Raw genomic sequence first — 25,056 nt, 5'->3', positions numbered from 1 at the left:
CGGGGCGCCTGCTACCTTAGGGGAGGAAGATGATTTCCAGCCTTTTGCCCTCCAGGAATGTTAGTCTTGAGTGCTTCAGCTACATGAAACCGAGAACTTTCCCCAGGGCCACCCGGCATGCACCAAGCCACTGTTGGAATGGGAGGAGAGGTACAGGGTTCGTTGATTAGTAAGAAAAACAGGACGCAACCTGGATTCTATAATTCATGCCCATACACAAAGGCAATGGAAGTGAAATTTCCTGTGACTGGTCTGGTACCTGCTGTGGCCGGAACAGGCCGCAGCCCTGGGTGTCCTAGTTGTCGGGGAGCGCTGGGCAGACGTGACATGCTCGGGTGACATGAGCCAGGGAGGCTTGTGGTGTGTGAAGGCTGATTCAGTAAACTAGGCGTCCAATCCGGATTTCGGCACAACCCAAGGCCCTGTCCTGTCCCTGTCCTGGGGGTTTCCAGTTGCTCCCGGTGGCACCGGCTTCCCACGGGTTTTCGAGAAATGGGCCCGAGGGACGTGAAGAAAGATAGTGTCGCGAGGCGAGCCGCTCCCTGGGCCCCCAGCGATGCGGAAGTGGGTGAAGGACCTGGGAGCTCCTTGAAGGGTAAACTGTGGCAAGCGCGGCATAAGCGCCCCAGCGGCCTCCGCTGAGCCTGTGGTGCCCTCGTGCGGCCGTCTCGGGTGCTGCGCGCACGCCCTGGTCCCGCCCCGCCGTCCGATTGGCTCCTGCGCGAGAGCCTGGACTCCTGATTGGTCGGGCCGGGGCCGCGGAAGCCGATTGGTCAGAACCGGCGGCCCGCCACGCGCGCGCCCGACGTTCCAGGGGCGCCGAGGACAGCATGGCAGCTCCCCGGCCGTGCGCCGATGGCCCCTGCTGCGCCCACTCCGGCGCGGCCCCCGGCGCGCGGCAGACGCTGGACGAGATGGACTTCGAGAGGGGTAAGTTGGGGGTGGCTGAGGGGCGACGGGCATCTGGCCCTGGGTCACCGAGGGCCCGCCTGGGCCCAACACGAGCTCCACCGCTGGAAACGCCTACTGACGCGCAGGGAGGGAAGCGGAGCCCGCTCCCCCAGTGTGACGCGGGGACTCCGACCCGCTCGAGTGTCGAAGAGGTGCAGCCGTGGTCTGCGCCCACCGGGGGATGGAGCTGCGAAGAGCTAACGTTTCCGAGCCGCTGTGTCGGCCCATGTGCTATAGATGGAGTTAGTGTGGCCCTCTAGGCCGGCGATGGTCTCCCGGAGAGGTAACACTTCTCGCACCTGCCTTCTTCTCTCCGCCTCTCCCACTGCCCCTTAAGGGTCGCTCTGTCATCGTCTAGAGATATTTAGGGGTTGTTACAACTGGGAGGGCGCTACAGGCCTCTAGGAAGTAGAAACCAGGGATGCTGCAGGCACAGGAAACCTTGCTCTATGCAAAGTAGGGTCCCTTCCCCTCCAGGTACACCTTCTTTTCATCAGTTTTTACAATGATGTTACAGGCACACCTCGGTGGTACCGTGGTTTGGTTCCAGACCACTGTAAAAAGGAAGTATCTCAATAAAGCGACTGGTAATCCTTTTGCTGGTGGAGGGTCTTAACTTTAGTTTGTAAAATAGTGTGAGGCACAATAAAGGGAAGCGCAATAAAATGAGGTGTGCTTTTGTTTTGTGTGCTTCCTCATTTATTATCTGTTTCGCACACGTGGGAAATATCGTTAACTATTTTGTTGTGTGGACTTTTATTTCTTTATATCTTCTTTCTGGGTTCTCTTTTCCCGAAATATATCCTATAATGGGATTTTTCAGTGAGCATACTTTGCCACACACACCCATCCCACTCCGCTTTGAGTGGTCGGTTAGCCCATATAAAATTCTAGGTTGACGGTTATTTTACCTCCGCAATTCTTTGGAAGTAGTATTCCTTTATCTTCTTGTACATGCTTCTGCTGTTAAGGATTCTGCTGATAATCTGATTGTAATTTTTTAGTGGGTAATCACCTTTTTCTTCCCAGTAACTTGTAAACATTCTCTTTTTTCTTGATGCTCAGTCATTTCTCCAGGCTAGACTTGTTTCTATTAATCCTCCTCAGGATTTAATACGACTTTCATCTAATAACTTACTGTTGTCTCTCCTTCAGGATAATTCTCAAGTGTATTCTCTTCAAATATTCCCTCTCTCCCATTTTACCCAGTTTCTGGGTTGTGTTTGTTTAGTTTGTTTGTTTGTTATTGAAACCTCTGTTAAACGTATTTTGGTAATTCTGTCATTCATGTTTCTTCACTTCTAATATTTTCCTTCCCATTCTACATTCTAGATGATTTCCAAATCTCTAATACTCCTTCAACTAGGTCTGCAGTACTGTTGAACCATCGATTTTACTTCAGTGATTCTACTTTTTATTAGCTTTTGTTACAGATCTTGCTCCCCCACCCCCAATATTCTGTTGATTTATGGATTCTATTCTTTCATCTCTGTGAACACATTAAATGTTCTTTTAAAGTCTTTTCAGTTGCACAGTTATGCCTAATTTTGGAAACATGCCTTCCCCACGTATTCTGCAGGCAGTGGATTTGCAACTTCTGGTCTTTAATTCCACCAGGAGTCTTCTTTTATAAGAGAGTCTCTTCACATACCTTCGCTGGCTCCTGGAGGCAGCCTTATAGGGTATTTTAAAAAGTTGTCTCTGAGTCCTGGCCCTTATAGGGTTCACTCGTCTGGATCAATTTTTATGATAGATTCTTAGCTTGGGGTTGGCTCCCTGAGGGTAACGTAGGTGAAATATAGGTGTCACACCTTTAAGCTGCATAGGTGCAGGGCGTCTGATTCTTTAGGTTTCTTCTGCTTTTGTCATCTTATCACACCTATTCAAATGGTGCCGTTTCTCATTTCCTTTAGGTTTCTGTTCAAATGTCTCCTTATCAGAGATGCCGTCACTGACCATTGCCCATACTCCTTCTCTCCTTTATTTTTCTTCATAGCATTTGGCATCACATGACTTGTTTTATGTATATGTATATGTTTCTTTCCTTGTTTATGTCCTTTGAATTAGAATGTAAGCTCCAAAAGAACAAAAAAAAATTTGAAGTGGGGGGGTCTTTTATTCTCTGCTGACACTTAGTACCCACAACAGTGCCAGATGCAGAGACAGTATTCAGTAAATGTTTGCCAAGTGAGTGAAGTGCTTGGGCATGGTGGTTGCTTGCTACTGCTACATAGGGCAGGAGAGCTGCAATTCCCCAGTCCTGGTTCATCCTAGATGTGGCACGTCCCTGCTTCAGACCCTGCTCAGGCGTTTGAGCCAACCCCCCTGAGGTGTGTGTCCAGTTCCGAGGACTCTTTGGATCCTGTAGGGTCAGTCAGTGCCTGCTCACCGTTTAGCTGTGGTTTTTACCTTGTTCTGTCACCTGGCACTGTCCTTTTCTTGCTTTTGAATTTGACTATATATTCAAACATTTTAAACATTACCCAACATTTGTGTGTTTGCGATGGGAAGAGATTTCTGTGTCTGCCCCATCCTCCTGCCTTGGTCAGACAAGCCCCTTGTCTGTCTGGTTCACAGCTGTGTCACCAGTGCCTAGGACAATCCTTGGCACAGAGGAGGTGCATGGTTAATATTTGTTAAATGAAGAAATTCCCCATTTTGTGAATGAGAAAATGGAGGTCAAGAGGTAAAGGAAAGACAAATTCTCAAGTTGGTCAACAACATAGGTACTTGGGCTGTCTTTCCATAGGAATCTGGTCGGCAGCCCTGAATGGAGACCTGGGTCGCGTGAGATATTTAATCCAGAAGGCGGCAGACCCTAGCCAGCCCGACTCGGCTGGCTACACCGCTCTGGTGAGCTGGAAGGGGCACAGGTCCGAGAGGGACTGGGGTTTACCTTTGTCTTCTCCCTCCCTTTTTTCTCTCCCTGCAGGATTTCTGTTTTAAGTGTCATTTGAACCTCATTTTTTAAATCAGTATAAGTACTTTACATTAATTATTTAATTTCATTTTCATAATAATCCTGTGAGGTAGAAATGATTGAGCAAACTAATGCTAGAAATGAAGACACTTGTCCAGGTCACTCAGCTGACAGAAGTGGCCCCTGGAGGGTTCACGCCTCTCGCTCCAGGGCTCCTATTCTTTCTACTCCCCACCCTTGTCTCTTGCCAGGTTCTGCTGTCTTAACATCAGTCTCTGTCACCTGCAGCACTACGCCAGCCGCAATGGGCACTATGCCGTATGCCAGTTCCTGCTGGAAAATGGGGCCAAGTGTGATGCCCAGACCCATGGGGGTGCCACTGCCCTGCACCGGGCCAGCTACTGTGGGCATACTGACATCGCACGTCTTCTGCTGTCACATGGGTCCAACCCCAGGCTGGTAGATGATGATGGCATGACTAGTTTACATAAGGTATGTCCCCTCTCCCTTCAAAGACTTGTTTTTTGTCATTATAAAAGTTATAATATGTTCACCATAAGAAATATGGGGAAACAGCAAAACATAAAGTAGAAGATAAAAACCATTTGTAATCTCAGTACTCACCTCATCACTTTATGATTAATGTGTAATTTTTCTGGGATTTTCCTGTGGATGTAAATTGGAATTAAATGCACAGTCATTTTTTTCCCTTAGTGATATGTCATAAATGTTTTTCCATGTAATTGTTTTATGAAACTTACACCTACTCTCACCTGTCCCTGTGGTTCACTCTCCGTACTGTAGCCAGAGCAATCATTTCATTAAGCTTTCCAACTAGAAACACCTACACATGGTAAACAGTTTGAAAAGTACAAGATAGTATACTGTGAAAATGAGTTTCCCTTCCACCCTGACTCTAGTCCTTTCATCTTCTCAGTTTCTCCCTTAAGGCATCCATTTTTACCCATTTCTTAGGCATCTTTGAGAAGTGGCTTATGCATATTTATGGCATATGTGTGTAAATTTGTTCCTCTCTTGCTGTCACTTGATTTTCTCTCACAGTGACAGTTTTAAAAAGCAGTCTGATCCTCTTCCAGAGGCCTCTCCAAGTTCTTACGCTGGTTTACTAGGCCTGGGATTAGCCTCTACCTACCTCTCCAGTTTATCTTTTCTTTTTCTACTTATTTAAACAACCAGCAACATGATAAAGGATATTCTTGAATCATAGCTTCTGAAACACAATTTTGGATGTGAATATTAAATTAGAAAAATTTAAGTATTTGTCTGCATAATTTAGCAATGGAACCGGTGGCTGACATTTTTTGCTATCTGAAAATCTCACTTTTTTGAAAAGTTATTTTTATTTATAGTTGTTACACATTATTACGTTAGTTCCAGGTGTACAGCATAGTGGTTGATCTGTTTCATGTTAGAGCTGTGCCTCTCAAAAGGGCTCTCCAGCCACAGACTAATCTACTTCACTATCATGTGACCTGGCCATGCAGCTAGTTCTCAGTCGTAGAAGGAAGACAAGACACACTGGTGAGCTCTGTTTCCAGAGATAGATTATAGCAGTCTTCCAACTCCACACACTCTGCTCCATTGCCCCTGCTGGTAACAGAAAGCTCAGGTTGACAGATGCACAGCAACTCACGGGACTCCGGAAGGACCTCACAGAAAGGTGCTTAGGCGAGAGCAGCATTCTTGACACCTGCTGGCAACAGAGATAAAGTTCTTGTTTTATTATTATTATTTTTTTACATCACACTGATAAATAATACATGTTATTCTTTTTTATTGGGCAATGGGAGTGGGTATAACACTTTGTAATGGTATTTAGACACTAGTAGATACATTTTATAATGCATGATACCTCTTAGGGAGATTTATTAAATAGCCAGCGTAGAGGCAGGGGATGGAGTGGCTGGTGGTTGCCAAGGACTGTGGGGTGGGGGGATGGTCAGCTAGCTACTGCCAAGTGGGAGTAAGTTTTGGTTGCAGATGGGTCATTGGAGAGTCTGGCTGTCCCACACCGCATGTAGTCACAATGCTGTGTAGTGCACCTGAACACTTGTGAGGAAGGCAGGTTTCATGGCAGGTGTTCTTACCACACACAGTAAAGAGAACTTGACTTTTAGGAAGCCAGATATGTAACTATTTCATCGTCTAAGGATTTTGTGATATATTATATTTGTCTGCAGCTCAAGGGAAGATGTAAGTGTTTCCCTCCAGTTTATCTGGAGCTCTTGTTCCCTTGTCCCTTCCATGCAGGCCGTGCTAGTCTTTTTCAGTTTTCTGACGCTACTACTCTGGCACTACAGGACCATATAAATCAGGCTCATCCCCCAGATGCCTCTCCTCTCCTGTTTTTCATCTGACTATTTCCGTCCTTCCTTCTAGACCTCAGCTTTTATGTCACACCCTCAGAGAGCCTTCCTGTTCCTCAAACATGAGCTCACCCAACCGTAGGCCTCAAAGCACCCTGCCCTTGACTTTTCCTAACTCTTCTCTCCCTTGAAATTCCCTGTTGGAGCCTCTTTCACAAGAGACAGTGGGGACTTGACCTTATTAATCATTGTATCCCCAGCACTGAGCCAGGTGCTTGATAAACATGTGCTGAGTGAACAACTAACTGGGTGTTGTTTTGTTTGAAGGATCCTTGCCAGTTGGAGAGGCAGATTGCTTATTTCTTAATGGTCTAAACTGGTATTGCTCAGGCGTTTTACTGTCACAGATCACATGGTGGGTGTACAGGCAGGACACTGCCGTGGATCTACCTGGCATCCATATGGCTTACAGCATATTCTTTTATTTTTAATCTTTGAATTAAAAATATATTTTTATTTTAGTTTCAGGTGTTTAACATTATATTAGTTTCAGGTATACAACATAGCGGTTATACATTTACATAATTTACAAAGCGATCATCCCTATAACTCTAGTACCCACATGACACCATACATAGTTATTACAATATTGATTATATTCCTTATGCTGTAGTTTACATTCCCATTACTATTTTTATAATTTCCAATTTGTACTTCTTAATCCCTTTATCTTTTTCACCCATCTCCCCAGCCCCACTCCCATCTGGTAACTATCAGTTTGTTGTCTGTATCTATGAGTTTGTTTCTGTTCTGTTTGTTCATCAATTTTGTTTTTTCAATTCTATATAAGTGAGATCATATGGTATTTGTCTTTCTCCAACTTATTTCACTTAACATAATACCCTCTAGGTCATTCATGAAACCATGGGAAGGTTTCATTCTTTTATATAGCTGAATAATATTTCATTATTTATATGTGCCACATCTTTATCCATTCATCTATGGATGGGCACTTAGGTTGCTTCCATGTCTAGGCTAATGTAAGTAATGCTGCTGTTAACACAGGGATGCACAAGTTTCAGGTGTACAATTTAAGTAAGGGGTGTGTGTGTGTGTGTGTGTGTGTGTGTTCAATTTGCATTATGTTCACTGCTCAACATCCCAGAAGTGATATTGCTGGGACATATGGTAGTCCTATTTTTAATTTTTTGAGGACTCCATTCCGTTTTCCATTGTGCCTGTACCAATTTATATTCCCACCAACAGTGCACAAGAGTTCTCTTTTCTCTATATCTTCACTAACATTTGTTTTTGTTGATCTTTTTGAAGGTGTGAGGTAATATCTCGTGTGGTTTTAATTTGCATTTCCCTGATGATTAGTGATGTTAAGCATCTTTTCATATGTCTGTTGGCCATCTGTTTGTCCTCTTTGGAGAAATGTATTTTTACATCTTCTGCCTGTTTTTTGCTTAGATTTGTTTGTTTTATTGGTGTTAAGTTGTATGAGTTCCTTATGTATTTTGGATCCTAACCCCTTATTGGATATATCTTTTGTGAATATCTTCTCCCATTTAATAGGTTACTTTTTTGTTTTGTTGATGGTTTCATTTGCTGTGCAAAAACGTTTTAGTTTGATGTAGTCTCATTTGTTTGTTTTTGCTTTTGTTGCCCTTGCCCAAGGAGACATATCAGAAAAAAAATTACTAAGAGCAATGTCAGAGAATTTACTGCCTATATGCTTCTAGAATTTTTATGGTTTCAGGTCTTATATTTAAGTGTTTAATCTATTCTGAGTTTATTTTTGTATATAGTATAAGAAAGTGGTATAGTTTTTTGTTTGTTTGTTTTGTTTTGTTTTTGCATGTATTGTCCAGTTTCCCCAGCACCATTTGTTGAAAGACTGTCTTGACCCCATTGTATATTCTTGCTCCTTTGTGATAGATTAATTGACGTGTGTGTGTGTTTCTTTCTGGGCTCTTTATTCTGTTCCATTGAGCAATGTGTCTCTTTGTATGCCAGTACCATGCTAGTTTGATTACTATAGCTTTGTGTATAGTTTGATATCAGGTGGTGTGATACTTCCCACTTTGTCTTTCTTAAGATTTCTTTGGTTATACACATGCCATTGGTATTTTAATAGGAATTGCATTGAATCTGTATATTGCTTTAAGTAGTAAGGACATTTTAACAAGACTAATTCTTCCAGTTCATGAGCAAGGTATATCCTTTCATTGATTTGTATCTTCTTCAGGTTTTTTTATTCAGTGTCTTATAGTTTTCAGAATACAGGTCTTTCACCTCTTTGGTTAAAGTTATTCCTAGGCATTTTATGCTTTTTGATGCAATTGTAAATGGGATTGTTTTCTCAGTTTCTCCTTTGATTGTTTGTTATTGTTCTATAGGAACACAACAGATTTCTGTATATTGATCTTGTATCCTGATACTTTGCTGAATTCATTTTTCTGTTCTAATAGTTTTTTGGTGGAGTCTTTAGGGTTCTCTCACTATATATAGTATTATGTCATCCTCAAATAATAACAGTTTTACTTCCTTTCCAATTTGGGTGCCTTTTATTTCTTTTTCTTGTCTGATTACTGTGACTAGGAATTCAGTACTGTGTTAAAAAAAGTGGTAGAGGGCATCCTTATTCTGTTGCTGATCTTAGAGAAGAATCTTTCAACTTTTCGCCACTAAATATGATGTTAGCTGTGGGTTTGTCGTTATGGCCTTTATTATATTAAGGTATGTTCCCTCTATACCCACTTTATTGAGGGTTTTTAATCATAAAGGGATATCATATTTTGTCAGATGCTTTTTCTGCATCTATTGAGATGATCATATGTTGTTTTCCCTTCATTTTGTTGATATAATGTATCATGTTGATTGGCATGTTGAATCATCCTTGTATCTTTGGGATAAATCCCACTTGATCACGGTGTATCATCCTTTTAATATGTTGTTGAAGCTGGTTTGCTAATATTTTGTTGAGAATTTTTACATCTTATGTTCATCAATATTGGTCTACATTTTCTTTTTTTGTAATGTGTTTGTCTGGTTTTGGTATCAGGTAATGCTGGTTTTGTAGAATGAGCTTGGAAACATTCTTTCCTCTTTAATTTTTTTGAAATAGTTTAAGAAGGATAGGTATGGTTTCTTCTTTAAATGTTTGGCAGAATCACCTATGAAACTGTCTGGTTCTAGACTTTTGGGGAGTTTTTTGATGGCTGCATCGATTTTATTGCTAGTAATCAGTCTGTTTAGATTTTTTTTTTTTTCTGGTTCAGTCTTAGAAAGTCGTACGCATCTAGAAATGTATCCATTTCTTCTAGGTTTTCCAGTTCATAGGCATATAATTGTTCATAGTATTCATTAGTGATCCTTTGTATTTCTGTGTTGTCAGTTGTAACTTCTTTCACTTAATGATGTTTATTTAGGCTTCTCTTTTTGTGAGTTCAGCTAAAGGTCTGTCAGTTTTGTTTTATCTTTTCAAAGAACTAGCTCTTAGTTTCATTAATGTTTTCTATCATTTTTAAATATTTTGTGTATTTTCAACTCTGACCTTTATTATTTCCTTTTTTCTACTTTGGGTTTTGTTTGTTCTTTTTCTAGTTTCTTTAGGTCTAAAGTTAGATTGTTTATTTGGGATTTTTCTTGTTTCTTGAGGTAGGCCTGTATAGCTCTGAACTTCCCTCTTAGAACTGGTTTTGCTGCATCCTGTAAACTTTGGAAAGTTGTATTTTTTATTTGTCTCAAAATAGTTTTTGATTTCCTGTTTGATATCCCCTTTGATCCACTGGTTGTTTAGTAACACATTGTTTAGTCGCCATGCATTTTTTGTTTTCCAGTTTTCTTCTTGTAGTTGATATCTAGTTTCATGCCATCGTGGTTGGTTAAGACTCTCGATATGATTTTAATTTTCTTGAATTTATTCACTTAATGTTGTCCCAGTGGCTTGTTGTGTGGTTTGATATGTAGTCTATCCTGGAAAATGCTCCATATGCACTTGAAGAAAATGTGTATTCTGTGGTTTTTGGATGAAATGTTCTATAAGTGTCTCTTAAGTCGATCTGATATAATGTGACATTTAAGGTACATTCTTTTCATATTAATGAGACATTATTTCCATATTAATTTTCTGTGAGGATAAACTATCCATCGATGCAAGGGGAGTATTAAAATCCCCTACTAATATTGTGTTGCTGTAGATTTCTCCCTCTATGTCCATTAATAATTGCTTTATATATATAGGTACACCTGTTACATATGTAGATAGATATTTACGATTGTTATACCCTTTTCTTGGATTGGCCTCTTTTTCATTATGTAATGTCCATTTTTTATATTTTTTGTTTTGAAGTCCATTTTTTCTGAGTATTGCTACTCCTTTATTTTCATTTCTTATTTGGATGAAACTTCTTTTCTCATACCTTCACTTTCACTCTGTATGTCACTTTGACGTGAAATGGGTCATGGTTTTTAATCCATTCAGCCACCCTATGTCTGTTTATTAGAATATTTAATCCATTTACATTTAAATCATGGTTGATAAGTATGTATGTTTACATTTTATTAATTGTTTTTTGGTTGGTTTTGTAGTCCCCTATTTTTCCTCTCTTAATCTCGTCCCTTGTGGTTTGCTGATTTCCATTGTTCTTTTGTTTGGGTTCCTTTCTCTATATTTTGTGTATCTTTTATAGGTTTTTGATTTCTGGTTACCACGAGGTTTATGCATTTCATTCTATATTTATAGCCATTCATTTTAAACTGATAGGCATTTATAGCCTCACATTCTAAAAGGATGACATTTTTACTCCTACAGGCTTTATGTTTTAATGTCATATTTTATGTCTTTTTGTTTTGTGTATTTCCTAACTACTCATGGTTTTTATAGAGTTGGTACTTTTGCCTTTTTACTTTTATTGTAGCTTTTAAATGTCTGTGTTTATTAAGTATTTGCCTTTACCTGTAGATTTTTTTTCCTTTCAAATTTTTTTTTTGTTTCTGGTTATGGCCTTTCTTTTCTGTTTAAAGCTGGTTTAATGTTGATGAGCTCCTTAAGTTTTTGCTTGTCTGGGAAACTCTTCATCCCTCACTTCAATTATGAATGATAACTTTGCTGGCGAAGTATTCTAGGTTGTGGGTTCCTTTCTTTCAGTACTTTAAATATGTCCTGCCACGCCCTTCTGCCAAGCAGTCAGCCTTATGGGGTTTCCCTCGTATGTGACTTGTTTTCTTTTGCTGCCTTTAAGATTGTCTCTTTAACTTTTGCTGTGTCTTGTTGTGGGCCTCTTTAGGCTCACCTTGTTTGGGACTCTCCATGCTTTCTGGATCTGGGTGTCTGCTTCCTTCCCCAGGTTAGGGAAGTTTTCAGCCATTACTTCTTCAAATAAACTTTCTGCTCCTTTTTTTCTCCTGCTGGGATTCCTGTAATGTAAATATTTGTGTGCTTGATGTTATCTCAGAGATCCCTTAAACTGTCCTCAATATTTTACATTCTTTTTTCTGTTTTGATTGTTTGATTTCCACGAGTCTGTCTTCTATTCTTTCGTGTTAACCTGTTGTCGATTCTTTCTATTGTATTTTTCATTTCAGTTATTGTATTCTTCAGCCCTGCCTGGTTCTTTGTTACACTTTCTAACTCTGTTGAAGTTCACCCCAAGTTCTTTTATTCTGCTCCAAAGTTTGGTGAGCATCCTTATGACCATTTCTTTGAATTCTTTATCAGGTAAATTCCTTATCTCCATTTCATTAGTGTTTTTTTCTGGTCCATTTTTCTCTGCTCATCTGGAAGTTTCCACAGGGCAGGGACTGTGTCTGATGTCTCTTGTGCCCATGGTGCTTGGCACCCTATAGGTGATCTGGATGTTTGAAAAAGATACTTAGAGACCCAAGGTTCTGTACTTGTCTTCAGTGTGCAGCCTTGACAAAGAATAAGGTCACTGAGCAAAGAACACAAGCTAGCCACCACAGCGGCACCAGAGTACTCCACCCTTCCATGTGTGAGCCAGTGAGGTTGGGTAGCAAGTAGGGAAATCTGCTCCAGCAGCCAGCATTTCCATTTCCAAGAGATCTGCAGAAGTGGAGCAAGAAAGCAGGACCCAGTCGGGTGTGGCTTTTGATTCAAGCCTCTCTCTCCACAGGCTGCTGAGAAGGGTCACATGGACATTTGCTCCCTCCTGTTGCAACACAGCCCAGCCCTGAAGGCCGTCCGGGATCGGAAGGCACGACTAGCATGTGACCTGCTGCCCTGCAACAGTGACCTGCGGGACCTGCTGGCCAGCTGAATCACCACCCTTCTGCTTCAGGCTGCCATGCAAGGGTACACAGACAAGGTCTTCACATCCCTGGCTTGGTCAGCATTTATAATGCAGGGTGGGAAACTGAGGCCCATACACCCATTTTGGCCACTGGAAGTGAGGGAGTATATTTGGTGGGGCTGCAAGTGCTAAAGCCTGGACGGATGCTGCTGCTGCTCTTAATGAGTTCAGGTGGAACCATCTATCTGTTTGGAAAAAATAAAGTTCTATCCTTACCTCATCTCACGTACAAATTAAATTTCGAGTAGATTTAAAGACTTAAATTAAAAAACACAAAACGATGTAAATATTAGAAGAAGCTATGGAATATATGAAACAAAAGCTGCTTTCTAGCTGAGTTACCCTAACAAAAGTCACTTTACCCATCTGTCCCTGTTTCCTCATCCGTAAGATGAGAAAGATTATATACTAGGCCCCTCCAAGGCATCGTAGGGATTAAACGGATAAGTAGATGGCAAGCACCAGAGAGGGTTCCTGACACGTAAGCAATGTGTCAGAGCATTCATGTCCTCAAAACCTGATCAGCACTTGTTTTTAAACCATAATCTTATTTATTTTATCAATCTGATTTAAAAATGCTGTTGCTTTATTTTGCATTACTGATTACTAGTGAGGTTGAACACCTGTCTTCTGTGAACTTCCTGTTTATCCCCTTTTCCCCATTTTTTTTTTTATTGATTTATAGTTTATTCTGGATAGTGATCCTGTGTTTTATATATGTACATATATTTCTCCCCCCACCCCACCCTTTCATGGAAATTGGTATAGCCACTTGTAGATGGCAGTTTGGCAGTATCTATTAAAATATAGTGAACATGGCCAATAATTTGATTTTTCTGTAGCTACCTAGAAAAATATTCATCCATGTCAACAAAGATGGCTTTTCACAGAGACATTTACAAAGACGTGCATGGGATGTAATGTAAAAAAAGGGTGGGAGCTGACCAAGGGGTCCCCTCATGGCCTGTGTCGTGTGAGTGTGCTGTGGCAGAATGGTCTGCTGATGGGGGAGCCTTCTGGGTGGTAAGGTAGTGCGATGCCTCGTAAATCATGTCTGTAGACATGTCTGTACGTGCACAGAATTACAGGTAAGAGCGGAGATGTAGCAAACTGTGCCCATGGTCCCCTGGCCACTATGGTGGGGTTGCTTAAGGGATCATCTTGAGCTTTATTTGCTATGTTTGGATTTTTTTACAAGGAGTAATTTTTTTGTAAGTCAGTTAATACCGACTTACAAAAAAATGTCCTCTAGGGATTCTGTCCGGGAGCATAGAGTTGGAGGCAGTGGTGGACAGTGGCCAAAGCTGTCTGCTCACCTCGCTGGAGTCTAGGCTGCCCTTTCCCTCCTTTAACCAAAGGCGAGAAGTCCTTTGACAAGACACCCTGAGGTGTGAGGACTGAGTTTCTTTAAACAGCTCGCTCTCAGGACTGGCAAGTGCTTATCACACCAGCCAGCCAACTGTGGGAGAGACGGCTGGCAGTCCTTCAGGGCCCAGGGCTGTCCTTGACCCACAGTCCCCTCCTTTTGGTCATCTCTGCTCATATTGCTCCGATTCTGGAGTCTTATTTACTGGCTATCAGATTTCTTTTCAAAGGTCAAGGTAAAGTTCAAGGCACAGCTTTCTGAAGGGCACGTTGGCATCTTAGGAAGAATTAGGAATATTGACTGTAGCTTGTGGCAGGTTGCTTTGTGATGGAATTAACGGTTAATATTGTGTGCTTGGCCTTGGAGCAGATGTCAGTCTAACTTTCCTCATGGAAGAGCACACCTCACGCCCAGGAGAGCATCTGGCAGGAACCTGCACGTGGGGCGTGGAGGAGTCTTCAAGGCCTGAGGTGCTCTCTACAGGCTGGACTTGACCCCTGATGGAGGAGTTTAATATGCTGCCCTCAGAGTGGTGAGGGAGAAGTAGGGGAACCTGGGAAGGAAGCCACCAAGAGTAGGGGGCAGCCTTGAAAGTGGCTGTTAGCTGGGGAGTCCATTGAAACACTATTCCTCCTATGGGAGCCGTGAGGGTTCCTGGGGTGGAGGTTAGCCTCCTGGCCCTATCTTCCCTGTCCTCTAGGGATCAGGCTGGGCCTCTTAGGGTCTCAGGTGGCCCGACCTAAGTGACGTGGAGGCTCACACTTGACTCTTTCATAAATGTTGGCTCAACTTAGGAGGGTGGGAACTGTTCCCCACTGAATGCAGGCCAGTACCCAGGCAGCGCTGGGCAGGTAGGGGGTGGCACAGGTGCAGGATATGCATGTCTGAAGATACACCTGGCTCTGCTCAGGACAGCCCCTCCTGCCCCGTTGGGCTGCAGGCCCACACTGGTATTTTGGTAGGTATGACAGAGCCACAGAGTCATCTGACCCAGGCATAAGCCTCAGTCCTGCCCTGCCTCCCTCCAGGAGACAGCTCCCCAATAAAAGGGCTCACAGCTCAGCTCCCCTAACTGGGGGAGTTGAGAGCGGGGGGACCATGGATGTTGTCAGTGTCCAGCAGTTGGTAAGGATGTGGGCAGATGGGCAGGAGGCTGGGCAGTCGTCTGGGCTGAACGAGTTGGGCAGGCTGGTCCTATGGTCTGGGATGCGGTTTTTGGAGCAGAAATGCACAGTTCTTGTCAGTCTACCTGGTTCTTACGTGGTGGCGGGAAAGGGGGTGACATGAGGGCACAAGAGAGAAACTAGGTGGGAAAGAAGGTGGAATTTAGGGATTTTTGTCCTGGATTGTGATGGCAAAAGAACAGGAAATGGCAGGTTACCTTGGAACACACGGGTGTGGCTAGGTCTAGGTTTAGCTCAACAGCCGGGAAAACCGTTGCTCTATAAATGGGCCAGGGGGTCTGGCTGCCTTTGTTGGAGAGGGAGAGGAAGGGCGCCTTTGAGTTCCCTAGGCATTGAAAAGAATGGTGTGACATCAGTGACACCTTGGGAAATGTTTTTGGTGAGGTGGGGCATGGGAGGCCCAGGATGTCACAATGCCCGGCTGGTCCCAGCTTGGTAGAGCCTCAGCGGGATGGGCTATAGGGCACAATTGTTAGATCACCAGCATTTGAAAGGGAACATGGTTCCATAGCCGGAGGCCCCAGGCTCTGCCACCCTGGCATTTCAGCTTCTCTCTTCCACAGCACACTTGTTCCTCAGCGTTCCCAGCTCCTGGCATCCTGGAGTGGGCAGAATGGAGTGTTGTGTGGCAGGTTCTACCCAGCCTGGCTCTGTGAGGATAGTGCTAGTTCCAAAGGAACAGCCTCCTAAAGAGCCAAGATTTGAAACAAGGGGTTCTGAATTTTACCAAGGAGGCATCTCTTCTGTCCCTTGAGCTTGGGGTCAGGTGGCAGTTGTGGCATGATCTGGCAGGAATGCGAGGACAACAACGCCTGAGGGAAGTTGAGGTTTCATATGTCCTGAACTCCCCTGGACATGGGCCCAGTGATATAAATAGATGTGGAGTCATGTCCCCGACTGTGTCCTTACTGAGAGCCAGCAGCAACCCTGAGCATCAGGGAGCATGCCAGCACCACTGGCCCAGAAGCTTTGAGAAGGGTCAGGTGACTTTCAAACCACCAGCCCATGTTGATCAGCTTTTGTCAGGATGCCCACTGCACAGCTGCATTCTCTAAGGTTCCTCCTGGTTTCTTTTTGATCTTTGCCCTGTCCCTCCAGGTAAGTGGAGTAAGAGAGAAAAGGAAGGTGTTGGGATGTGGCCATGGAGTCCCTGGACCCAGAGGCTGGCCTAGCAGCTGGATGCCAGGGCCCCAGGAGGCCGAGGCCCGGGAGAGGCAGAAAGCAGAGGAGGAGAAGAGGCAGAGGGTGAGTGAGGGGCTGGACAGGTGAGAGAGACGGGATTGGAACAAGCCTTCCCCTAGGCCCCGTGACCACAGCTAATGGCTGGCACGGTCTTTTCTACCTCTTGTCCAGCTTGAGAAATTTAACAGTTCCAGACTTAATCTGGAGAACCTGGCAGACTTGGAAAACTTGATTCAAAGACGAAGGGAAAAGCGACTGAAGCGCAGAGTCCCCCCCAGGGCACCTGAGCCCTTGGTCAAGGTGGGTCTGGAGCAGGGCAATGGGGGCATATGCCCAGAACTGGAGGTTCTGTCCTGGTGGGAGGCCAGAGAAGAACAGACACTGATGGCCACCCCGGAGACCTCCCACCCACCGTATGTGGTCACTGAAGTGGTACCAGGCAGGGCTCAAATAGTTCTGAGGCTAGAGTCTGAAATCAGGTTGGGGGTGCCCCTTATGAGGCCATGAGGGAGGGTCTGTCCTGGGTCCTGGGGGTTGACAGCAAAGTTCAGTGTTTCTTGGCTTGTGGACATGTCACCCCAATCGTTGCCTGCATGTTCACAGCCTCCTTCTTGTGCATCTCTCTCCAAATGTCCCCTTCCAATAAGGACACCAGTCAGAATAGGGCCCAGCCTACTCCAGTATGACCTCATCGTAACTAATTACAGCTACAGTGACTATTTCCAAACAAGTTCATGTTCTGAGGTCTAGAGTCAGGATTCAGCATGTGAATTTGGGGAGCACAAGCTAACCCATAACCCCTGCTCCCCCACCGATGCCTGTTCACTCAGAATCTCTTGGGGGTGGTTTTTTAAAAACCTATTTGTACAAGCTAACAGCATCTCCGTAGGGACACCATAGCTGGGCTGGTAAAGCAGTGAGGGCCTGGAGGACTGCACCTCGGGGAGTGATTTTATCTTGCCCTTAACTTACCCAGCCGCAGCCCCAGGCCCAGCTGGAGCCCGTGGACCTGGAGACATTCCTGAAGGCAGCTGCTGAAAACCAGGAGGCTCTGACTGACAAATACCTGACAGACGGAGGGGACCCCAGTGCCCATGACAAGGTAGCAAGGCAGGTGGATCAGACAGCAGCTCAGTGGTAGGACACTGTCCTCAGCATGCTCTCCCTAACCTGGGGCCCCAGGGCTTTTCTGCTCTATGGGGCATGAGTTCCTACGTGCCTTCTCAGCTGGGAGGGAGGGGCCCTTTGTGTGATGAGGGAGCAGGCAGCTCTGGAACCGGGGACTGGGGTGAGAACCTGAGGTGTGGACATGTTCCCTCTGCCTAACCTCCCATCTTCACCACCAGCTGCACCGCACAGCCTTGCACTGGGCCTGTCTGAAGGGTCATGGCCAGCTTGTGAACAAGCTGTTGGAGATGGGGGCTGCCGTGGACGCCCGCGACTTGGTAAGAACTGGTGAAGTCCTGTTCCCCTAGAAGGAGCCCTGCCTAGTGTGCAGTGCAACACAGGGCTTTGGCGTTTTTGCTTTGCAGTTGGACAGGACACCTGTGTTCTGGGCCTGCCGTGGAGGGCACCTGGACATCCTCAAACAGCTGCTTAACCATGGGGCACAGGTCAACTCCAGGGACAAGGTGAGGGTACACCGTGGGGAGGGGTCTTTCAGGAGGCGGCGGCATCACTCAGGGCTGACACTGCTCCCAGAGGAAGCACACCACTTTGGGGATGGGCTCAGGCCTCGCCACTTGGGAGCCATGGCAGCTTTCACTCGCCCCTCAGATCTGGAGCACACCGCTGCACGTGGCCGTGCGCACGGGACACTGTGAGTGCCTGGAGCACCTCATCGCGTGTGGAGCCCACATTGATGCACAGGACAAGGTAGGAGCTTGTTGCGGCAGTTTCAGCATGGCACAGTGACTATGAGGGAGCCTGAGCTCAGTGACAGCACCTGCTGACACAACCCTTTCCAGAGCTGGGGAGGTTAGAAGGGTGATGTCCTTTTAAAACATTTTTATGGTGACATTCGTTAACAAAATCCAGTAAGTTTCAAGTGTACAATTTAACAGTAAGGTACATATATATGTATATTTACATACATATATGTAGTTATTTAATTTGCATTTTGGTCACTGCCCAACATCCTTTCTTGAAAGGAAGGAGACACAGCACTCCACGAGGCCGTGCGGCACGGCCACTACAGAGCCATGAAGGTGCTGCTGCTCTATGGGGCTCAGCTAGGTGTACAGAACCAGGTGAGTTCCCAAGGCCCTGGGCTCTGCATGGGGGTGGCTGGGGTGCCTGAGAGGAGGACTGACCCAGCATCTTGTCCCCAGGCTTCTGTGACCCCGGTGCAGCTGGCACGAGACTGGCAGCAGGGCATCCGGGAGGCTCTGCAGGCCCATCTGGGGCACCCTCGCACCCGGTGCTGATGGCCAGCCTGCAGGGCCACTCACATCTGCCATTCTGTCCATGTCCTCACACCCCTCTGGTTCTAACCTCTAGCCTCCGGGGAGTGGCTCAGAGCCCCAGCCCCGTCTGGCTTCACGTTTCAGGGGCAACCCACTCCCTGCAGGTCGTGAGCTAGAAAGGGCTGATGTAGAACCCCAGGAGGACAGGAAACAAGGTCCAGATGAGGGACAGTGGAGTAGCCCAGGAGCCCAGAATGGAGCTGAAGCCGTCATAAGCCCCCATCTTAGAGCTGGCTTCTGTCCCTGCCTCCTCACAGGCATTCATTTCCTGGCGGGTAGTGACTCAGCTGAGAGCTAACAGCTGCCATTCAGGCCACAGGCACAGGCATTTCTGGGACCGACACATTCAGGCAGGTTCTCAGGGTATTCCTATCAGCAGCAACCCTGGTGGGATTCAGAGTGGCTCTTGACAACTTTGGTCTCAGGGATTCTGGTGGTGGGTCTGGAGCGGGGGTCCTCAGCGGGCCTGAGGCCCCACTACAGAAGTCCAGTACACACCTGGGTTCTGCAGGAGCCCCAAGACTGAGGAGCAGGAGCCAATAGTGCTTTTAGGGATCCCAGTGCCCACTCAGGGCAGCTGTTCTTGTCAGCCAGCTGGTGGCTCTCTTTGTGGGAGAAGTGCTTGGGTGCGGGGGTTGCTTGTGGCCCACTCAGCTTTTGGGGTGGTGGCCCATGACCCTGTATTGCCTCAGGCACCAATGCCACCCTGGCCCTGGGGCTTGAGACCCTGCCTGGACCTACAGCCACCCTGCAGCAACTGAACGGCGATACATTTAGGACCCAACTTCAGACAAACTCTCCTAACAGATCCTCCTTTCACTGTCCTTTATACTACTTGTGCTGGTGTAGACATGCTCCTGGCAAGGCTGGGTCCTTAAATGCCAGAAAGGAAATCTTAAAGAATTTGGCCCTAAACAACACCACAGGCTGAGGGACGGGCTCCAGATGAAGGGTTAGCCCCGCTCACATACATAAGGCACCTGTTGACGCCCATGTGTAGCAGTTACTTTTAGTCTAACGTTGGTAGCCTTTTCAGGCCAAGAACAAGACTAGTACTGTGTGAAAAAGCTAATTAGAGCCCTACGCCTTCCCTTCCCACAGGCAGCCCCTGCCCTGTGGGGACAACAGGTGTTCACCCAAAGGGCCATGGGAGAAATAGGTACACTAACTAGTCCATGGAGAAGACGACTCCCCATCTATAAAGTGGGGACACTTAAAGTGACAAAAATACTTTTTATACACATCAATATTTTGTGTCAATTAAAATTGGTTGGTTATCCATCACAGCCAAGTCGTCTGTTCTGGGCCGGGAGGGGCCAGGCCAGCAGGCCCAAGGCCTCGTCTTCCTTAGCAGCCAATTGCAAGCCTGTTACCCTGCCAGCAAGGTGGGCAAGGTGCAGTGGGCGCCTGAGCCCTGCACTCAAGGCATTTGCTCAGAGATGGGCAAGTTCAAAGAGCAGTGGTTCTCAGCCAGAAACACAGGGGAAAGTTTTGAAAGTCCTGATATACAGACAAGTCAGAATCCCTGGGGTGGGACCCAGGTGTCAACATTTTCACCCAGACCACAGGCTTGTCTATGTAGAAAAGCCTGAAGAATCTACAAAAACCACCTAGAGTAAGGGAGTTTAGTTTAGCAAGACCTCAGGATATAAGGCAGACACGCAAACTCTACATATTAGCAATGACCATGTGAACACCAAATTTAAACAGCACCACTTACAAATTGCTCTTGAAATGAAATACTCAGGTGTAAAGCTAACAAAGCATGTATGGACTCGTATGCTAGCCACTACAAAGTGCTGATGGGTGAAATCAATGAAATTAGATCAAACAAGAATGAAATCCAGCAAGACTTACCGTATTTACGGACTGGAAGAGGCAATATAGCAAAGATGTGAGTTCTGCGATAAACAGGTTTAATGCAGTTCATGCCAAAATCCCAGCAAGATTTTTTGAGAAAAATAGGTAAGATTATTTTTGAATTTATAGCTAAAACAATTCTGAAAGAGAATAAATGAGTCTACCCAATTTAAAAATTTACTAAAGGCACACCTCAGTGACACTGTGGTCTCAGTTCCATACTGCAGCAATAAAGCAACATAACTCCTGCGAAGCGCAGTAAAACAAGGTCTGCCTGTGTACAGCTAAAGTAGTGACAGTGTGGTGCTGATGGAGGGACAGACATGGATCAATGGAATAGACCACACAACTCAGAAACACAAAAATATACCCGATTTTTGACAAAGGTGCAAAAGTTAAGTCAATGGAGGAACAAAATGGTTCTGGAGCAGCCAGACACCTATAGGCTAAAAAAAGAATGATGTCAGCATCATGGAGTGAGAAAGTCCCTTGGTTTCTCCTTTTAAAGTTACAAGTCAGACAGCAATAATTCAACAAAAGATTCTCTGCTTAACACACAAACGTCTGTGAGCCCACACTGAGACTTCTGAAAGTAGGTGCATGGCGGCAAGCAGGGAGGCATGACAGGACAGACAGGGCTGCAGATGCAGAATGTTGCCCACCATGGCCCCAGCTGACAAGAGGCTGCACTCCCATGGCAGCCTGGAGGGACAGAAGCAACATTCCTGAATAGCAGGTTCCAACTGGACCAAACCATGCTACGACACAATGTGGCGGTCTGGCAGCAACAGCCTAGCAGCCACCATTACTAACGAGGTAAAGCCATGAACGTGTGACCAACCCCCACCACGCACCTACACAGGAGACACCTTGGACAGTACAATATGGCTGGCACCTTCTGGTTATGAGGAGGCAACACTGGGTACTCACAGGCTCAGAGTCCCATTGCCTGCCACATCCGTGTTACCATGGGATGGTAGGTACCCTGTGACCAAGGTGACCTGGATACAGGAGGACAGCCTCCTTGGGGAGGACAACACTGCCCCATAGGTGCCGCTACAGCCAGTAGAGAAAACAAACCCTTGTGCTCTACCACCACCTACTGGAAAGCAAAAGACAGATGCCTACTCATCAACCTGCCATAAAAAGAGCTCGGCGCCTCATGCTCAGGCAGAGAAATGGCCCATGAGGCATGACAAATAACCACAGTAACAAGGTAGCTGAGCAAGAAAAGTCTTCAGAACTTAACTCAAAGGCATGAAAGACTACAATTTAAATGATAGAGAATTCAGACTGCACAAAATATTCCATGAGATACCAGAAAACTCAAGGGCAGTTCAGTAAGCTCAGGAATAAAAACAACAAAAAGTACTTTACCAAAAAGATTTAAACTATAAAAAAGAACCAAATTCTGGATCTGAAGAACTCAATAAATGACATGAAAAATGAATTAGAGAGCATTCATCCCTGATGGAAGAGAGAAGTAACAAGCTCAAAAACAAATCTAGAAATGACTCAGGGAGAGAGAACTGAGAGTTTAAAAAAATGAAAAAAGCTCTACAAGAACTATATGACTCCATCATAAAGAGCAGCATAAGGGTAACAAGTATACCAGAAGAAAGAAGCGTGGGAGGAGGGAACAGCATATCCAACCAGTAAGAACTTACCGAACCTATGGAAAGAGCTGGCCCTTGAATTCAAGAAGCTAACAGAAAACGTACTTATCTCAGTGCAAAAAGACCTTCTCAAAGACAGGTTACAGTAAACTGTCAAAAATTAATGACAAAGGAATTCTCAAGGTAGCCAAGGGGTAAAAGGCTGTAACCTACAAAGGAAACCCCATTATCGGATTTTTTAGCAGAAACCTTACAAGACAGGAGAATGAAGTATTTAACATATTGGAAAAAAAATAAACCACCAGCCAAGAATATACCCAGCAAAGTTCTCCTTTACGTATGAAAGAGAAATAAAGGCTTTTCCAGACATACAGAAGCTGAGAGGATTTACCCCAAGACCTGTATCACAAGTGTTGAAAGGAGCTCATCTACCTGAGACAAAAAGGTAAAAGTGCACACAACTGTATGATGACAGGTGCTGGGAAACAGCAACTCTATTTCAGAATAGAATATTATAACACAAAGGTTAAAGAGGAAACAACATTTTTTAAAAGACTATAACTTCTGCAATTTGGAAATGAACACAGCATAAAAAAAGATAACTTGTAATAATAAAAACATTACGAGAGGAGAGGGTAAAAAGACTGAACTTGCACAAGTGAATGAAAATGCAGTCAAAAGAAAAAGGACTATAGTTTGTACGAAACCTTTTTTACCTAAAACTAAAATGGTAACCGCAAAAATAAAAATCTAGAGCTGAGGCTTGTAACCAAAAAAAAAAAAAAAGAGGAAGCAGAAAAACATCATTGACAACCACCAAACTAAACAGAAACACAAGAGAAAAGAAACAATGGAGACACAGAGCAACTAGAAAACAAGATAAAAGTCAACAGTAAGCCCTCTTCTATCAATGTCGCCCTGAATGTAAATGGAACAAATGTAAATGGAATGAGCTCACCAATCAAAAGGCACAGAGGAGCAGGATGGATTAAAATACAAGACCCAACTAGATGCTGCTTCAGGAGACCCAACTCGGCTACAAAGACACAGGCTCAGAGTGAAGGGGAGGAAAATGATACTCCAAGCAAATAGCATTCAGAGAGAAGTGGGTATAGCCATACTTATATCAGACAAAATAGATTAAAAAAAAAAAAAGATAACAAGAGACAAAGATGGGCATTTTATAATGATAAAAGGGACATGTTTATCAACTTATACACACCCATCCTGGGAGCACCAAAATACGTAAAGTGGCTATAACTAAAAGGAGAAACTGACAAAAATATAGTAATAGTAGGAGATTTGAATAGTAGTGGACCCCACTGACAGCAATGGATAGATCACCCAAAGTCAATGAGGAGATATCAGCCTTAAACGACACAACAGACCAAATAGACCAAAATTACAACATACATTCTCTTTCAGTGCACACGGAACATTCTCAAAGACACCATATGTTTGGGCACAAAACTAGTCTCAATAAATTTAAGAAGATTGAAATCACACCAAGCATATTTGCTGACCACAACCGTATAAAACTGGAATTTACAAGAAAGCTGGAAAAGACAAATATGTGAAGATTAAACAACCTGCTCCTGAACAATGTTTGAATCAAAGAAGAAATAAAAGATCAAAAGATACAGAGACAAATGAAGGTGACAACACTGACATACCAAAACTTTGGGGATGCAGCACAAGTGGAACTAAGAGAGACATTACAAGCCTACCTCAAGAAACAAGAAAAATCTCGATCTAATATTATACTTCAAAGAACTAGGAAAAACAAATGAAGCCCCTAATAGAAGGAAGGAAAAAATAAAAATTAAAAAATTTAACAAAGAACTGATTTTTTGAAAAGATAAAATTGACAAATCTCAATAGACTAAAGAAAAGAACAGGAAAAAACTCAAATAAAATTAGAAATAAAAGAGAAGTTACAACGAACATGAGAAATACAAAGATCATACAAGAATACCATGAAAGGCTATACGCCACCAATATGGATAACCTAGGAAAAATGGACAAATTCTTAGACATAATAACCTTCTTAGACTGAACCAGGAAGAATTAGAAAACCTAAATAGACGGATCACTAGTAAGGAAATGAAATCAAAAGCCTCCCAGAAAGCAAAAGTCCAGGACCAGATGACTTTACTAGTGAATTCTACAAATATTCAGGAAAGATTTAATTAATACCTGTTCTTCTCAAAATTCCAAAAAACTGAAGAGTTTTAACACTTCCTAATTCATTTTATGATGTCAGCATTACCCTGATACCAAAATCAGGCAAGAACACACACACACACACAAAAATTATAGGCCAATAACTCTAATGAACATAGATAAAAATCCTCAACAAAATACTAGCAAATTGAATACAACACATTAGAAGGATCATATATCATGATCGAGAGGGGTTTATTCCAGGGAACAATTTTCAACATAAACAATTAAATGTGATATCCGTCGTAAACGAAATAAAGGATATGCACACAGCAGATGCAGAAAAAGCATTTGACAAGATACAACATCCATGTATGATTAAAACGCTCATTAAACAGGTATAGAAGAAAAGCACTTCAACATAAAGGCCACTTTTAATAAAACCTTAGCTAACATCATAGTAGTGAAAAACTGAAAGCTTTTTCTGAGATCAGAGACAAGGATGCCTGCTCTCACCATTGTTATTCAATAGTACTGGAAGTTCTATCCAAAAGCAATCAGGCACTAAAAAGCTATAAAAGGCATCCACATTGGGAATGAGGAAGTAAAACTGTCACTATTTGCAGATGACATGATACTATATATAGAAAACCCTAAAGACTCAACCAAATGACTATTTTTATAAACAAAGTTGCAAGACAAATC

General features: G+C 44.1%; 2 protein-coding genes across 9 annotated transcripts; both read left to right on the top strand.

The window, feature by feature from the left end:
* The first annotated feature begins 809 nt into the window (after positions 1–809).
* On the top strand, positions 810–17,349 carry ANKRD39 (ankyrin repeat domain 39). Of its 7 annotated transcripts, none has more exons than XM_036225189.1 (5): positions 810–930; positions 3,701–3,804; positions 4,160–4,363; positions 12,339–12,517; positions 17,224–17,349. In XM_036225189.1, the coding sequence occupies exons 1-4, from the start codon at positions 831–833 to the stop codon at positions 12,480–12,482; spliced, it is 552 nt and encodes a 183-aa protein (XP_036081082.1). In that variant the 5' UTR covers positions 810–830; the 3' UTR covers positions 12,483–12,517; positions 17,224–17,349. The 7 variants fall into 7 exon arrangements, with proteins under 7 accessions (XP_036081082.1, XP_036081081.1, XP_036081080.1 ...); XM_036225188.1 differs by having other exon boundaries at positions 12,339–12,530; positions 17,224–17,317; XM_036225187.1 differs by lacking the exon at positions 17,224–17,349 and adding an exon at positions 16,419–16,516 and having other exon boundaries at positions 12,339–12,530.
* On the top strand, positions 13,464–23,343 carry ANKRD23 (ankyrin repeat domain 23). 2 transcript variants are annotated; one of them, XM_016142966.2, is made up of 9 exons: positions 13,464–15,006; positions 16,164–16,310; positions 16,419–16,547; positions 17,224–17,349; positions 17,594–17,692; positions 17,780–17,878; positions 18,024–18,122; positions 18,398–18,496; positions 18,578–23,343. In XM_016142966.2, the coding sequence occupies exons 1-9, from the start codon at positions 14,980–14,982 to the stop codon at positions 18,671–18,673; spliced, it is 921 nt and encodes a 306-aa protein (XP_015998452.1). In that variant the 5' UTR covers positions 13,464–14,979; the 3' UTR covers positions 18,674–23,343. The 2 variants fall into 2 exon arrangements, with proteins under 2 accessions (XP_015998452.1, XP_015998451.1); XM_016142965.2 differs by having other exon boundaries at positions 13,464–16,310.
* The last annotated feature ends 1,713 nt before the right edge of the window (positions 23,344–25,056 follow it).

This window comes from Rousettus aegyptiacus, unplaced genomic scaffold (genome assembly GCF_014176215.1).
Source record: "Rousettus aegyptiacus isolate mRouAeg1 unplaced genomic scaffold, mRouAeg1.p scaffold_m13_p_7, whole genome shotgun sequence".
Classification (NCBI taxonomy): Eukaryota; Metazoa; Chordata; class Mammalia; order Chiroptera; family Pteropodidae; genus Rousettus; species Rousettus aegyptiacus.
Note: the sequence above shows the minus strand (reverse complement) of the source record. Positions and strands in the feature narration are given on the sequence as shown.

Excerpts from the sequence above, each read along its gene's own strand:
- ANKRD39 (XM_036225189.1), top strand. The coding sequence starts at position 831 with ATGGCAGCTCCCCGGCCGTGCGCCGATGGCCCCTGCTGCGCCCACTCC. Across the intron at positions 3,805-4,159 it reads CGGCTGGCTACACCGCTCTG|CACTACGCCAGCCGCAATGG; the intron begins GTGAGCTGGAAG and ends TGTCACCTGCAG. Across the intron at positions 4,364-12,338 it reads GCATGACTAGTTTACATAAG|GCTGCTGAGAAGGGTCACAT; the intron begins GTATGTCCCCTC and ends CTCTCTCCACAG.
- ANKRD23 (XM_016142965.2), top strand. The coding sequence starts at position 16,071 with ATGTTGATCAGCTTTTGTCAGGATGCCCACTGCACAGCTGCATTCTCT. Across the intron at positions 17,350-17,593 it reads ACCCCAGTGCCCATGACAAG|CTGCACCGCACAGCCTTGCA; the intron begins GTAGCAAGGCAG and ends CTTCACCACCAG. Across the intron at positions 17,693-17,779 it reads CCGTGGACGCCCGCGACTTG|TTGGACAGGACACCTGTGTT; the intron begins GTAAGAACTGGT and ends TTTGCTTTGCAG.